The 18,134-nt window shown below is 34.0% G+C and overlaps 1 protein-coding gene across 2 annotated transcripts in view; it reads left to right on the forward strand.

The window, feature by feature from the left end:
- LOC142976025 (uncharacterized) overlaps positions 1-18,134 on the forward strand; it is a 118,477-nt gene that overhangs the window by 84,559 nt on the left and 15,784 nt on the right. For both annotated transcript variants that reach the window (XM_076119220.1, XM_076119219.1), the window contains exons 3-5: positions 8,541-9,440; positions 10,453-10,565; positions 17,409-17,595. In XM_076119220.1, coding sequence (XP_075975335.1) covers positions 8,597-9,440; positions 10,453-10,565; positions 17,409-17,595 — 1,144 coding nt within the window. In that variant the 5' untranslated portion in view covers positions 8,541-8,596. The remainder of the gene's footprint in view (positions 1-8,540; positions 9,441-10,452; positions 10,566-17,408; positions 17,596-18,134) is intronic.

Raw genomic sequence — 18,134 nt, forward strand, 5'->3', positions numbered from 1 at the left:
TCAGAATTTCACTGAAGGAAATAATTAATTTTGTAAATTAAAATCGGAAAATTAATGCGTTGCCAGTTTTCGTATTGAGTTGGAGTCTTCGCCAGACGTAGAAGGATTGAGGATTCTTAGAATTACTTATAGAATGTTCGGTTTGAGGTACTCTTATATTAAAATTTCTGGGAAACTTTTAATTTATTTGTAGGCATTCGTTTTGTGGTGAGGTCGGTGACCTCTTCGATTCTTCTTTTTCTGCTGTCGATTGAAATTAGCGATAGTATTTCTTAGGGATTGCTAAGTCATGTAAACGTCTGTAGAGTTTTGTATTTGTTCGTGAAAATATGGTTGAATCATGTTAAATTACATATAGCGCAGTGATAGATTAAATGTCAAGAAAGCACATAATCTTTTTTCACAGCTAAAGCCGTGGTGGAAGCAATCATTGTATAGATTTCTTTATTAAAGAATCCCAGATAGGGATAAGAATAACTGACATAATCGCAAGGAATCTTAGACCTTCAAGTGGGCAAAGAATAGCTGTGACAAATAATAATTATGATAATGACATATTATTTTATAAACATAGTCGTTCCATGTATTTAAATATTTCTTCGTACACAGCTTTCCTACTTTCAAGTATACAAGCATAACATATTATTATAACAAACATACATACATAAACCAACATCAAATCAGACATTGACACATGAGCTGTTTACATAACCACGAGTGTCACGTCCAATATCACAAGGACATAACAAGATTGTTAATTATTCATGTGATAGATGATTTGTTTTCACGGTTCATACGCCCTTATTATACTAACCGCATAGCAACAATCGATCTGTGGGTGAAGGAATTGTTGATGCCGATATTTAGTAGATGGGTGGGCTAGTAATTATATTTCAGCTGGCCGTCTTTTTGTTCTGGGTATGTGATGTTTAATTGTCTATATAGAAGGCCCAGTTGTCAGGCTAGTTTTAAATAAGATACAAGTATGCTTATGTCAAATGTTTTGGATAGTTTGAACAATTTTGGTCGAAGATAAAATACTAACTTCGTGAAAAAAATTATAATTATATATTATTGGTATTTAAAAATTATAATTATATTTAGCGTATAAACCTATTGTGTATGAAAATATTTATACAATTTCGAATATTCGAAACGACAAGAAGTAGGATTTAACTCAAGGTCTTCGTTGAATAGCAAAATTCAGGTCAAATTTACACCAATAACATTTTATTTTATTACAAATAGAACTCGGAATCAGTATCTTATAATTTGTAGACTTTAATACCATCAAGACGCTTCATAATCTGATATCCAATTAAATTTAATTGTTACAGTAATAATTAATGGATGGATTTTCAAATAGTAAAAGCGATTTAAGTTCTATTGAGAGAAAGAGATAACGCTATTATAGATCAACGACTTAGTAGAGAGTCTTCTGTGCAAGGTTCACTACCGGACATAATATAGAAACAAAATTCTGAAATTCAAATATCAGTGACTCACAGTCTCATGCTGCTACCAGTGGTCTGTTTGATAGAACTACTTTATTTTGGAAAAGTTTAAAATCGAAATTATAATCTAAATAAATTGCGAGAAAGGGGAGCGTCCTCTTTCACACGATTTATTTAAATTTATACATAGATCATGTTAGAGATGTCTTGCAAAAAGTTCAGGTGCGTAGTATTTGTAACCGGCAGTCCTGTATGACAAGATGTGTGGATGTGAAAGAGGAAAGAGAAGTTTGTAAGGATCGTACCATGTGGCTTTGGCCTCTGCCTACCCCTAAGGGTAAAAGGCGTGATATTATTTATGTATGTATTAAACGCGAGAGTAAAGCCAAGACACTATATTAAGTTGTTGGACTATAAGAATTGTAAAGCACTATCTCATTCTAAAACAGGAATTTGGATTGATTGTATGTCAAGGTGAAGAAATATTGTAATGTAATTAAAATAGAATTAGACTTACGTTATAATATTACTGTATTATAGTAATTAGAATACGGATATTAATGAATCATGGATGTACTAGTTATTCGTAGTTAAAGTTATATGCCTTTTTATGTATTTTAGGTTCCATTGTGATAAAGAAACGTTATAAAATAAAATAAGTAGGCAAGGGCTATCAAAAATATTTTTAAGAAGGAGCAGTTAAACAAAACGCCATATTTTAATTCATAAAAACATAAATATCTGAACCAATTAAAACAAAAACGGGACAAGTTTCAACAAGCTCTCAAACAAAGCATTAATTTTACAAAACACAAATTACGTCAAAATTTTACCTACTTATAAAAAGACAATAATCCCTTTTATACAAAACATATTTAAATTTCAATTCTACACCTTACAAAATAGGGTTCATAATCGAATGATAAACAGTTTATATTGTGATTATACCATTTGTGAAGGAATAAATTTGGGCAAGTTGTACTCTAGAAATTAATTGAATTAAGTCCCCAGTGATTTGAATTGTACGAGATTATAATAAAAGATATAAATTATGTAATTGCGGTAGACGGACATTAATTTTTCACATTAAAATATGACGTAATTCTGCCATCTGGAATGAATAAGGAATCTAATTTTGTAACCACAGGAATTTATACAATAAATTTTGTTAGTCCCTTCTATTTTTATTACAATGTTACTAAGGAGAAAATTCTTCTTAAATACTTTCTGAATTTATAACATCGCGCTTGTTAAACACCAAAGTGGTTTCAGAGGAAATACACGAAGAAAAAAAAAGGGCCTGATTCGGGAATGGAACCAGAGATCTAGTAATCACCAATCGTATACGCTACCACCCAGACCAAGGACGCATGTTTTTAAGGAAAATACGTTTTAGTAAGGCATACACAGATATTATCAGTGATGTTTTTCGTAAACCGTAACTTGTAACCGGTGATCATGTATTAAAAGATGTATGAAGGTGAATTAGGCAAAAAAGTTTGTAAGGGTCGTAGCTAGTGATCATTACTCTACCTACCCCCGTGGGAATAAGGCGTAATATAACGGACGTTAGCTAAGTAAAGGTAATAAATAAATAAAAGGAATTTTCGAAATATAAGACATTTAATCCAGAAGTAAAACGGTTGGAATAAAACTCATTTGTCAAAAGATGAAGGCTTGGCAGAAATTATTTATTTGACGGGTAAGTGCGAGCTTTGTTAAGGTCAAGAGGCGAAGGGTTGTAGGTTCGGTTCTTGAGAGAGACAAATGTGAGTGTGTTTTTGTTAGGTCTTGAAGTTTTGTATGAGAGTGAATTAGATTAAAAAAGGTGCTTGATTTTACACAAAAGACATTTTTTGAGTAAACATTTTCAAATTCAAATTCAAATTCAAAATATCCTTTATTTCGTAAACTTTTTACAAAGTATTTGAAATAGTCACGTATTTATATTTCTTTTGTCCGTTTCGGAAAAGCTGGTTGCTCGTGAGAAGAAACGGCAAGAAACTCACGGCTTGCTCTTTTAAAATGTCAATTTGCTTGATACAAGATGATTTGATAATTTACTGTGTACACTCAAAAAAAAAGCTGAATAAATCTAATTTAAAATTTAAGCTAATTAAAATAGTAATAATCTTCAAAAGGAAACTTATTGGTAGGACACAGTAAAACATTGTACATTAAAACATTAGTACATTATTTGAAACAGACTTGGTAGAAGCAGCACAGTCCCAAGCTTTATTATCGTCCAAATAATCTTTAACAGTATAATAGCCTTTTAAACATAAGTTGCGTTTAATAACTAATTTAAATTTATTGAAGCTTAAATTTTTGATTTCACTAGGGATTTTATTGTAGAATCGCACACATTGACCTCTGAAGGATTTGTTTATTTTTTGGAGCCTAGTGGCTGGAATTTGTGCAGAACGATGGACTGCTATTTGTACAGAACGGCTTTCACGCCTGTATTGGGTAACTGCTCTGTTGGCTAAAAACTCGAATTTATTTCATGCATCTAAACATATCTAAGCTATCAGAAAATCTATTTTACAGCCTGTTCATCCCATGAACAATAACTGTATGTAGTTGTCCACGTACTACCACTGTAACTAGTACGTGGACAACTACATAAAGTATAAGTAATACAGTAGTTTATCCAGGCAGAACTACACAAGATTTTTTATTAAAAAATAATTGGGCTTGCCTTATTTACACGAGATGTAAATAACATTACGTGAGGTGTAGTTTCTTTCACAGAAAAAATAAATTTGAAAACGAGTCCCCGATATTGGATGTCATTGGAAACATCAATCTATCTCTGCACTCCAAAAAATAAAATATAAAGTAATACATTACTGTAAATGCTTAAAGCATTTTCGCATTTCAAGTCGGTCATCTATCGAGAAAACTTATTTTGCTCCATTTCATCTCGTAATGGTTTCTGAGGTCCCGAAAATCCTTTTAATGGGTACTTAAGATGTAAGAGGCTGTTTTGCGCTCGGTAGAATAAAGATTTGTGTATGAGAACATAATAATGATGAGTAGAGGATTGTTGTGCCGTGTGTTTTCATTAGAGGAAGCTTACGTGTGTTTTCAGGCGATAAATGACTGTAGTAAGAAAATGTTTACTGATGATACATATGTGATAGTTTGTTTGTTTGTCCTTATTTTTGATAAAAATGGCTTAACCAATATTATTGAATGTGTTGAATTAAATTAATTTACATTTCTAATGCTTGACGCAAAAATGCACCCCAAGGAAGTTTATAGGCTACTATTACTTCGGATTTTTTTTCCTCAGACGAATCTAAGTATTTGCATACGCAATTGTGAAAATACCTCTGTCTCTCATGCTTACATAGCGATCGACAGTATGACCGATTAGACCACCATTATAATTATGTTTCTTTAAATATTTTTTTTGTCAATGCCCTTAGCCAAACCAAACTTAATTATTTCTATTGCTTTTTCACAGAAAGGATTACGTAAAATAATTTGTTAAGTAATATCATGAAAAATATTGCTATTGAATATGTATTTATGCTATACGTAATAAAATATATATCAAATAAACTTTACCTTTACTCCTTTACCAACTGAAATCAAGTAAACCCATGACCCGAACTAGTTGATAACAATACAGAGTGTCAACAAAGTGACGTGGTCGCGTAATTTCCGCAAAGCTCGGAGCAGTTCCGCGACGCTCCGGATGTGATCGTCTGAACTAGCCTCGCCATTTGTTTAACATTTTATTTAGAATATTGAGGATTAGTCTAAAACCGAGGTCTAGTTTGAAACCCTAAACTGATAAACTCAGCTCTTAAAAAAAATTCTATGAATTAATTAATTGATTTTGAGTTAAATTAGAAGGTAAAAAGTTTATCTCGTATCCCAATTCCCTACAGTCGGTACTGTCAAGTATCGAGAGTTGTACATTGAAAATGTACGGCCAAAATAGTTCCTACGGAGGATGCTATAGGCGCTGATCGGATTTTCGAGCATATTTTTTTCGATAGATAGGTTGTCGGTAATAGAGAATCAAGCTAAGTAGTTCTAGTTTGAATAATGTCTAATTTCTTTCATTTGATAAACTGTCATACTTTATAAAACATAGTTCATAATCAAAACTTGAAGAAATGAATCTGAAGCTATAAATTCTTGCTAAGATTCTATAACGAAAGATTTAATGCTGATTTTATTTTTTTTACACAAAGTATTTTTTAACAAATTTCACCTCACTCACAAATCTCTGATAGCAAATGCAATAAAATATTTGGGATTTAATCCTTAATAACTCTTCCCAAATAATTATTTAGAGCACCAAGTCAACATTATAAAAATAATATAAGCTTTTAAAAGTCCCAAACTTTAATTCAGGTAGCCATATAAAACCCCTGATTGATCCCGTGGTTTGGTTTAATTTAGTCGTGTAGGGCACATGACAGATGCAGGTCCTCAGACGACGAGGGTGGAGTAAGATTAAGGGTTCACCGCAAGACGAGTTTATTTGATAATATAATATACGAAGGAGACGAGCGAACGGATCTGGGGTATAATATCAGTATGTAAAATTGTATTATAGACTGTGGAAATCAAGTAATATATAACAGAGATTTAGATGCACGATAATAATCATAGTTTATTGTAATTTATGAATAGTTCGTCCCTATCGAGTACCAAATTTCATCAAAATTCATTCGGTAGTTTCGCCATTTTTGAGTACATGTGCGTTTAATTACAATTTTAAGTAAGATTATTATGTAATTTAATGTCTTTAAAACATGTAGCTGTAGTCAGATACGGATTTATAAAAGTATCCACTTTTCGCAATTAATTATACTAAAGCCAAAACTAGGGCACGTAACTAAACTCCAAATTATATTGAAAATAAGTTCAAAAACCGTTCACTCTTACACATAAAATAGCGAACTACATACAAATCAGCCTTCACTGCCTTCACTATAACCGCATAAATAGTACATAGCAAAAATACAAAAGTCATTTCTGTAGACAGTAAAAAAAAGCTATTATCATCTCCACTAAACAATATTCTTTTTCACTTACATAAGTAATAGGTACTTGTAACGCAATCAACAAAACGTCTGACCTCCGGATCCCGACTATACATTATCCAAAAGTCCATTACAAACCTCTCCAATGGAAAGTACTTTAGTAATCTCAACAAAACAGTTTTAGACTCTCGCTATTTTTCAAATTAAGGCACAATAAAGCTTTGAAGACAAAAAAGGTGAATTTGTTTAAGTCTGTGGTTTAAGTACGGTGAATAGCGGATTACGTTTGAGATGTAAATAGATAATTTGTTGAAGGGATTGTGTGTTTTGTAAACACACGTTTTCGTGACATGGAAATCTCAAAATAATGTTTATGTACGGATACCATGATCGTGTCGAAATATTAAATATATTCGTTTTTTCAAAGTACAAGTACTCTATCATTTTTAGACGTTGTTCAATCAAGTTAAACTCCATAATAAAACAACAAAGTCGCTAACAAATACTAGACTAAGGTCTAATAGAAAATGACTATATTTCGTTTAAGAACTTATTACATTATTCTTAAGTTGAGTTATTTGTCTATGAGTTATGTAACCTAAAATAACAGTATTTGTTTTGACTACTTAGTATTCTATCGCCCCGCCGAACGCTACGCTACCCGCTCCGCTACTCTAAGCCCACAGTGTAATAAATCTACGTAAGAGCGTTGGAATACGGTCAATATTTCAAGAGGCCATGTTTCAATCTACCGGATTGGCTGAAAAATACGATTCGCAAATACTTCTGTGTTACGTAGGTGTATTTTTGTTTTCCCAATGTATTGAGAGTTAGAACAGAAGACATTTAAATTATTTTCTATTTTTATTTATTTATTGTCGTGGGTTTTTTATTACTCTACTTAAGCTATTTGCTAAATATTAAGTGACGTCTTTTCCTTATATTTACTGACTTCTAAGTCGAAGCCATAGTGTGTACAATAGCAGATCATGATATCGAGGGTACGATTCCAATGTTAGAACTGCAATAGCATTTTTCTAAGTTCAGTGGAAATGTTCCCGATAGTTTCGAGTTGGTATATTTTCTAATAGGCATACTCAATTTTTCATACAACCAACAAACAACAACATTATATACAAAAAAAATATGGTTTGATACATTTCTGCCTAAGTTCAAGAATAAAAGGCGTAACTTAAATTAAACAATGTTGGTAATGAGTGACCAAAAAGTGGAGTAAAACTGATTTTCCATTAAAACATTTCATACTAACAACAACAATAATGAACTATAAAACCTAATACCCGAAAATACGGGCGTAATCGTTTATTTCCAGAAACATCTTCATTGTCACTTACACGTGTGTCCAAATCAATACCATTTATTTGTTACCAAAATATAAGCTCAATAGAATAGCAGGAAATATAGAAATACTTTTTGTCAACACATCTCTAAATATTCCATTTATTTACTTAGTATTTTCGTTTGTTTCGTTTGGAAGCAAACATTTCCACTAATACGTATTATATTACGTAGGTATGTAAGGATGAAATATTTCATGTATGTGTGTTACTCTTTCAGGCCAAAACAACTAATTGTATTTTGAATTAAATATGAAATTTAAAACACGAATAGTTTATAATCTGGATTAGGAGATGTGATACTTTTTACCTTATCTCTCGGATAGGTTTTTTGCCATGTTCATACATGTAATAAATAATCACGAAAATCTCAAACATGATATTTTTAACACGAAATGTATATTTTAAAAGTTAACTTACAGCTTAATTAGGCTACGTATGACGTTAAATATTATCAAAATGTGTTCATCAGTTAATTTATTAACCTTCCTTTGCATGACAAGAGAAATTTCACGCGAACTTTCAGTCACATGATAAATTACCGAGGATTACTGCTGAGCTCATTTTACTTAAACACCGTTAAGATTCACGGCCTGAAGTAAACAAAGAAGTTTAAATTGCGGCTTTACAATCGGATTATGAAGTTTAGTTATAAATTTCATTACAGCGTGAAGAATAATCAAAAAATATGGTTTGAAATTCTTTCTTTTTGTTCGCAGAAAATGACGGGTTGGACGGAGTCTTCAATGGACCTGTAGTTTGGTAGTAGTCCAAGATGCTGCACAGGACATCATCTTCGAGGCGACGGCGGGCTTCTAGGAGCGCAGCCACGTCGCCTCAAGCACGTTCACCAAGAGCATCAGCGCAAGCATCTCGACGAGCGTCACTTGCTGCAACTGAAACTGATGAGGAAATGGAGCCGACTGCTCCTCCACCACAAAGAAGCCCACGGGCCAGTCTTGCACCTGATGCTGCTTTAGACGCTTATCACCGAAGCCCTCGTCATTCATTAGTCCCTGAGCCAAGGTCGGCCAGAAACTCTATCACAGCAGACACAGCTCCACCGTTACACAGGAACAGCTTGGCTCCTTCAAGGAACAACTTAGCTGTTGACATGACATACGGGTCCAGACTGAGTCTAAACCCTCAAGATTTTAACAGAAGTCCAAGGAACAGTATCGCGCCTGATGCGACGGCTCGAAGTCCTAGACGGAGTTTGGTGCCAGAAGGGACATCTTGGAACCAGCCAAGGAATTCTCTAGTTCCTGATGTAGGAAGGAGTCCTCGGCATTCCGTAGCCAGTATTCAAATTGACCCGGCAAGGAGTCAAAAAGACTTAGGCCCCAGTCCAAGGACCAGTCCTCGAGGGAGCATAGCTCCTGACACCTTGAAGAAAGATATTCAGGATAATATGAGAAGCCCAAGAGGTTCTTTAATTCCTGATTCACAGCGGAGTCCTAGAGGAAGTATTGCACCTTCTGAAAGGAGTGCCAGGGGCAGTTTAGTAGCTGGTATTGAAGAGACCACCAGAGTTAGTCCACGAGGCAGCCTGACTTTGACCTTTCAAGAACCCTTGGTGTCCAGAGAAAGGCGACCGAGTGAAGACAGCCAAACTGCGGGTGAGTAAACAAACTTTTACTCGATTATATAATCACTTGTATTTAAAATTGATCGGTAAATTGAACCCCCCAATGGCTAAATTATTTTGCGGGAAAAGTTCTTAATAAGCAACAAAAAATAAACTTACCGAAAATATGCTGTATACCAAGTACATAAAACCTAAAATAGCACTTATTTCAAAGATTTTTCATGCCACTTTTAATTTGATTGACACAAAGAAACATAGTAAATTTCCAATTAATAAAGTAGAACACAAAATCTATTAATACTCACTGAAATTATTTCAAGCAACTATTGAAACATACTTCTCAGAATTCAATTTACTGCGACAATTCTGCAACCGTTTCCATTCCGCTCCTTACAGCTTCATTCAGTATTATTTAAACGTTACCTGTAGGTATCATAGATTTAGCAAATTAATTTGCTGAATAATATTTGTCTCTCGCAATGCTACCTTCCTTAACGAGGTTATTTCGTTAGCATTTGATTTGTTGACACCGACGAGAATTCCCGGTATTAAATGTAAGACTGCTAATGAGGGTCCCAGATGTTTGGGTTCATTAACACTTGTTTCTTTATTAATTAGAACGTTTAGACTTTTTATTATGAAAAGGTTTTTGGTGAAGTAAATTCTTAGGTGATTCAAGATTGATAAAAAAAGAAGTACATTTAAAATAATATTTTTAATTTCATTTATACATCTAATAATTTTGCAACACATTCGTTTCACATAGGAACATCCTTTTACCCTGATTTTATCATATCATTGGAATAAAAATTGACATACTATGTGACGAAGTAGTCTATTAGAGCACTTGTTCGAATAGCACCTGCCAAATGCATGTATTGATGTGTGCCCTTCGTGGAATAGGCTAGGTTCTTTTCATCAAGGTGTTATTTGAACGGGAGCTCTAAATGGACTACCTCATGTGACTTTTCAGTCATTTTTCTACTTATCATGGGATAAGTTAGAACAGTTTCATCCACTAAAGTCTCACTATCTTTACCCAGGAACCCGTGGTCGAAGCCAGTCTCCTTACAGAGCGTCCCTCGCCGGTCGTCAGACGGGCACCGCCGCGCTGTCAGACACCGGCTCCCGCCGTGCCTCCAGCTCGGTCAGTCAGGTAACCGTTATGCTTCTAGATACACATTGATTTGCGTGCTGTGAGCTTGGCATTGAGTATTGTGGGATGACTAGAAACATGAGTGCCATTTTGGTGTTTGAACTTCACTTTCATAATTGATTTCTTATGAAAGAAGACCTTCACATCGAAACAGATTTTTTTTTTGCGAAAGCTTTCTTTCAAAGAACAATTGGCTGTGAGACATCAGGTCTTGGTTTTTTGAACTCATAACCTTGTATAGAGGACTCAAAGGTTAATATGCGACTTTTTTTTCAGTTCATAGGGACTTATGAAATTATATGACTTGTTGTTTCTTGTCTTGCCATTAAAAACTCGTGCTAAGCTTGCAAATTATAGATTTAGATTTCTGATTTTTAGGCTTCGCAGGTGCTACAGTTTTCTACCGTAGACTCAATATTCATCTACCCTTAACGCTAAGGCTTCGCCTAAATATTATACATAGTTATATATAGAGAATACTTATCTTAATATAATGTAATTTTCGTTTGGGAGGAGACCCTTGCCCTGTAGTGGGACAGTAATGGGTAAAAAAAATGAATCTCTTATAAAAGTTAAAGATGAATGTTTGTAACTTTGACACGCAAAAAGTACAAAAAAGATGTTGATAAAATTAATTATACTGATAGTTCATATCCTTTTACCTTGAGAAATATATTGATGCGGGAAATATCGCGGGCAGCAGCATAAAACCGTATTAAAAAAATGTATTAACCCACAATAACAAATAACACTAATTAAACGAGTATTTGAGAAGCTGATCAAGTCACTGCACACGAAGCTTAGTTGTGCATACAATATTAGTTGAACGCAAGCATTATTGAACGCTAATGGCTCAATGGCTTCGGCGATATTGTGAAGCGATGGACCGTTCTACTGGAGTTTGGCAACTAATGTATACTCATGTAGCTATAGCAAAACGGGCTTTAACATAGCAATATTTTTAAATAATACTAGTTGACCCAGCAAACGTTGCTTTACCATATAGATTAAACTAAAATGGCTATTAAAAAATAAGGGTTGGTGATATAGGGGTAAAAATTTTGGGTCGCATGTATTTTTTTAAAGCGTTGTAAAAAAATTACTGAAAATATTTAAAAAAAAATGGGTGGACAACCCTTATCACTAAGGTACTACATACTATATGAAAAATAGATGTAAGCCGATTCTCAAACCTATTCAATATACTCACACATGAGGATCGGTCAAGGAAATGGGAAATTGTCAATAACTTTAACACGACAATAAAAATTGAATCGGGACTTTATCATGGTTGTCGTTTAAAAAATAGTAATTTCTCACAGAGTAAATATTAGCACAAGCGTAGTACTGGTATATGAAACATAATTAATATCTTAAAAACACACAACATGATAATTAGTGCATAACTAGCATGTATAAAACACGTTTTTTATTAAAATGCAAATAAATATTTATAAGGTTTCATGGCTAATAACTTTATAAATTAAAGCCACATAATTTAAAATACTCTTTTATATGTTTTTCAAACGTTCATAATATTTTTATATTAAATTTGTTATGGCTCATAAGCTTTTGAAGCTCAATTACTTATTAGTACGACTAATAACACGAGTAATAAAATGCTGGCAACTAAAGTTAATGACTTTTAAGGGTGAGTGTGCACGATTGACAATGCATAACGATTTTACTGTGTTGCCAATAGTGTGGCAAATGAAAGATACGCAATTGTGTATGCATCGTAGTAAGTCAGTACATAGATCAAATTCATATTATGTCCGTGAATATGTTAAAATTAACATTTCTGTGTGCATGGTTAATAGTTAAATAAATAAATCGTTTATTTTAAGTCTCTAAAAAAATATTTATTTGTTATGAAAATATTCCTTCTTATTTCTTTGGAGTTTCTAATAATTTCGTTTTATCTGTAGTGCCAATCTCATTTAAAATCTTTGCGAGAAAACAACAATATTAGAATGCCGTAACATAATTTAGGTATAGCACTTTGTATGCAGCACATAAACGTAACACGACAACTATTAAATCGAGACGAATTTAACCGTCAATCAGACACTGAATCGCAGTTGACTCGCAACTGAATTGCTCAAAATATCGTGTACTCTAACCTTAAGTATAGGTCTTATTGCAATACCGATGGAACGAGCGAAATAAACATATTCGTTAAGTTCACAACGACATTTTTATATTAAGTACTTTAATTAAATATTTTATGTCCACAATTACGATTACTGCTTATAGAATGAAAACTGTTTGTACAATTCTTATTTCTTATATTAAATTAAAAGGATAAGCAGATGTCTAGAATTTTATCTTGATTTGACCGTTGAAGCATATAGACGTGCTCTTATGCATTATTTAATATAGTTTATAATATATTGACCTCCTTTAGAATTTAATCGTGTAGTGCGTTGACAATGCAAGCTTGCAAATTCCATCGTTAGTAATGAGTTTATAAGTTACGGGTACGTGTATAATAGATAGAAATACTAAAATGGAGAACAGCCCCTGCACCCCGAGTAGGTCGCCTCAACACTCCACTTCCGTGTCTCTTGAAGTGGTGTCTACAGCAGAGTTGCAGAGATGGATGACGACCATTGAGACATATTTGAATGAAGTGTGCTCCATATCCACCGAGGGTAAACTAAACTCGGATCAAAAGCTAAAAATCTCAAACTTATGTCGCAAAGTTGGGAAAGGAACGTCTGAAATGGCGGTTCTGTATCAGTCGCTGAAGCAGCAAGCCCTGGACTTATCAAGTAAGAATGAAGCTCTGAAAGAAAAGTGCGACCTGACAGAACATATTATTGCACTCAAGCAGACGGTCCAGGAGTCATCGACCGTTGGAAATGTTTCGTTTGCCGATATGGTCAAAAAGGGAGCTAATAGTTTTGTTCGACCCGTTAACCTCAGCTCTGTCGCCGTATACCCGAAGGATAAACAGAAATCTAGCGACGAGACGAAAAACCTTGTACAAAAAATAATTTGTCCGGAACAAATGAAGTTGAAGGTGCGCGGACTGCAGAAAACGAAAAACGGAGGCGTTATAATTAGCACGGAGACAAAAAATGATGCCGAAAAGTTGAAACAAGCCGTGCAACAATCTACGTTTGGACTCACAGCCGATGAACCCCAAAAGCGCAAACCTCGGATTGTGATCGTTGGGGTTCCCTCCGCAATGCCCGAAAAAGAGGTTTTTGCCTGCATATTCGAACAAAACATAGCCGAGAAAATTCCATCTTTGACACTAGAAACCTTTTTGACCACATGCAAGTTAAGCCACAAATCAGGCAGGAAAGATGCCCCGAACTGTAATTATATAATTGAAGTCCCTGCTAATATTCGCAAGGCTCTCATCACTCAGACTCGTATATTCATAAACTGGACCTCTTGTCCTGTTAGAGACTTCACACTTGTAACTAGATGCTACAAGTGCCAGCAGTACGGGCATGCGGCAAAATCTTGCCGTGAAAGTCACACCATTTGTGGACACTGTGCGGCTACGGGACATAAAATAGACGCTTGTATATTGAAGCATACCATGGAGCCTAAATGCGCTACTTGCACACGTTACAATAAGCCCAATAAACACCAAACAGGAATAGCAGAGTGTCCCGCTAGAAAAGCTGCTGAACAGAGATACATCAACTCTGTTGATTATGAGGGTGCATAGGCGTTTAATTAAGTTATTTTTCGTAATAATTATGTGTGTGAACTTTGTACTTCATTATTATATTACTTCATTTTTCACCAATGTAAACATTCCATCAAACACTACTGACCCACTTACACTCGATTCCTTAGTTAGCAAATTTCTGAACTGCGTCATTAAATGCTTGACCTAGATTTTTATTTTTGTTTCAATATACATGTTTCGTTACTTAAGTTACATATTAGCATATTTTGTCATTTTTATATAATGATAGTGTATAGGTCCATTATAATCTTTATATTAACATAGTACTGCAATAATTGTGTTATCAAAGACTCTGACGGCCTTGTTCTCTGTCTCACCGTAACACAGGTACAAACCTAGCACGGGAGCTGGGGAATAATGTCTTGTTGGTCTGGAGTATGATACAGTTTTGTAGTGCTATCTAAACTTTACTTTGCCAGAAATTTTAACTATTATTATTTAATATCTAAATATTGTATAAGTAAATTTTTGTTTTTTATCAATAACGCTCGCCGTATCTAAGAGCCTGTGATACAGGATTTATTTATCCTAATACAGGCTCCCTATGTTTTTATTATGTACCTACCTAATATTCTAACTATAAGACTTATATTAAACTTTATGTATTAATTTATTTGAATAAATTGAATTGTATTGAATTGTATTGAATTGATTTGAGACGAGGGGGGTTTTAGTCGAGTATTAGAAAAATATTTCTTTTTCTACTTTCTTTATACTCACATACGAAAATGAGCCAATAATAACAAAATATTCTTATAACAAAATGAAACTCAGGAAAAATATTCTCTTGGAACGATAAGGATGTCAAAATGATGACCGAACATATCCAAGGTTGACCCGCCACTACCATCGAGTCGGAGGGCCTGAGTTCGATTCTTACACAGACAATTATTGAATTGTGAAATACACAAATAGTTGTTTTGGGCCAAGTTGTTGTATGCTTTTAAAAAACACTAGCAGCTAGACAACTCACATTTAAAATTTTCAAGGTTTCCCTTATTTTATAATTTAGCATACAAGTCTAATATGAAAACAAGCGTAAATTTCCCGCGAGACACACATACGGACGTTAATTTTTAACTTGATGATGATAACGCTAACTTTTGCGTTAAACACACAATTTACATTATAATTACAGGTTAACAATGTGGTAATGAGGAACAGGGTTATACCTCTGACATTAAACATACGCTTTCAGCTAAAATAAACTTCCACAGTGGTGACTGCCTACCACTATCCACTATCGAACACCGACTATCTTGATATAACTTTGTATGAAAAACTGATCAGTAGAGTGATTCTCAATGGTTAGTACTATCTAATATAGAGAATTTCGCATTTAAAATGCACTGCTGAAATATTTTCTATAGTGCCGATCAAATCCTACCCTCTCACTAAAAATTGATGAGAGCTAGTCGGTTGTCGCTAGCCGGTAGTGATAGGAAAACGCTTCTCTGAGTCCCTAACTTAATCGGAATTAAATTAAACAGACCTCGCATGTTTACACTAAAGATGATTATAATAGATTGTAATGTTTCTCCTTCCTTTAAGAACTAAAGAAATGTATAAAAAACTTTTAAGCATGCAAGATTTCATCACGACATTTTCCTTTTAAAATTTAGAAGTCTTATTTCAGTATTTACCAATAGGAACAATATAACACACCTTTTTACATGTAGTTTAATTTGGATCTAAACGGACGCTATTAGTTCTAAATAATAATGAATAATTTGTTGTTTGCGTGTGACTAATCACGCATATAATATGCAATGCGATTAATGAGAAACTAATGAAGTAAATATTTGTACCGATTACATTCAATCACGGTAATTACACGCTTTTATTACCCACGTTTATGTGGATTTGAACTAATGTCCGTATATTGTGATCTGTTTTATATTGGTGGTATTTAGATATATTTTGAATGATTACAAGTTAAAAACGTTGTGTAATTATAATTTCTTATTATATTATCCTCTTCAGTTGGTATTCGTATTTAATTTTAAATTCGTAAAAGTATAATAATTTGCTGTGCTCAAATGGTGAAACAAAACCTTGTAATGAAACCTTGCATGCCTTTAAATTGTTTAATTAATACATTTCTTTTTTAAGTCAAATAAGTTTTATGTCATAAACTTTTGACAAGTATTTGAAATCGTCATAGTATTTTAAATCTACCACCGTTTCGGAAAAGCTGTTGCCCGTGAGAAGTCTTGTTGCCAAGTCCCTAACTCTCACTTGGCTGCCGTGTTAGAACCAGGGGCAAAACCCTCCCTCAAATTGAGAGGGGACCTAGCAACAATAAAACAGTAGTAGGTTCAAATAAGTATATTATTAGTTATAGTATAAAATCGGTTTAATTTTAGGAAACCACTAAAACTAATAACATTCTTAGTAAGTCTTAAAGGCTTTATAAGACACAAGTTCAAAATAATTGCTTTCAGTGAAGAGTTAATTAAAGACAGAACTAGTTGAGAATATTAATGTACCTACACTGTTTATAACAAAGACATTAAGATTTCGGATCATGTCGGAAGATTTAAATTAAGTTTCTTGTTGCCAAGTGCCTAAATAAGTAGCAATCAAGAAAACTAAGGTAAATAAAACATGATTTTGAGAATCTTGTATCATTTAACCCTATACGTGTGGTATAAGTTGGTACCTCCGACTCAAGTGGTTGCAGTTTCGAACCCCAGGCAACACACCGATGACTCTTCAAAGTTGTGTGTATTAGAAATAATTATCTCTCGTTCCAACGGTGAAGGAAAACATCGTGATGCAACCTTCTTTAAGGAATGCAAAACCCTAACCCGCCCTACCCTTATTCCGTGAGAAGACACGTAAATATTGGTAAATATTAATCTTGTAATTTATTAGTGATGTTATGGTTATTATTATTTTTATTACTTTTTTATTATAAGTCTAACTTTCAACACAATGTAAAAATTGTTAAGAAATAAAATAAATAAATAAATAAATAAATGGTAAAAAATATGGGCCTTTCGAAGACCATTAACGACTACACTGGACTTAAATCAACAGCTAAAATGGTCCTATTGGCTTTGCAATTTCATTTGTGCAAGCCCACATTTTCACGATTACCATTATTTAAAGTTATCCTCTCTTACCAGGTCTCCGGCGACGAACAGCGCCGTCTCTGCGGCGAGCAGGCGAAATACAGCGACAGCCGCGGGCTCGGCCTCGGCATGGGGCTCACGACCTACGGCTCTGTGGCCTACCAGCTCAAAGACGCGAATATGGAGGCCTCGGGCACCGTGGACTTTGTGTGCAGAGCTGCTAAGATTATGAATAGGACTAGTAAGTATTTCTTATAAATTATTTTACTAGACTAGTGTTAATCATAAGTTACGAATACTTTATTGCAGAGAGGGTATTGTTTTTATGTATTGAAAGTTGGGACTATCATCATTAGATGATATATGTCTGAAATACATGAAAATTTCTGCAACAGATAAAAACTACGACGCAGCGATTCACCATGGTAATTTGGCACAATAGGGAGGGCCTCTTCTAGCAATAGGGCCCTGAAATGCGCTAGCCAAGAAAATGATAGAATAAAATAGCATTTTACTCCTAATTAGTACTCGATTAAGGCTTGGTTAATTTATTTGATTTTTAATTATTGACACTTGATGTTTTAGAAAAATAAACAATTTTAGAAAATAAATAGTGAAAAATCCTTACCCTTGTTTTATTCGAAAAAACTCAACAGTAAAATACAACAAAATACTGGACATGTTGAATTTAGCCATGTTCTGTAGTACCATTTGTCGTACTCGCTTTTGCCGCAGAGCTAAATAGCCACAACCATAACTCCTTTTTACAACCCTTGCCTA

Source organism: Anticarsia gemmatalis, chromosome 10, assembly GCF_050436995.1.
Source record: "Anticarsia gemmatalis isolate Benzon Research Colony breed Stoneville strain chromosome 10, ilAntGemm2 primary, whole genome shotgun sequence".
NCBI lineage: Eukaryota > Metazoa > Arthropoda > Insecta > Lepidoptera > Erebidae > Anticarsia > Anticarsia gemmatalis.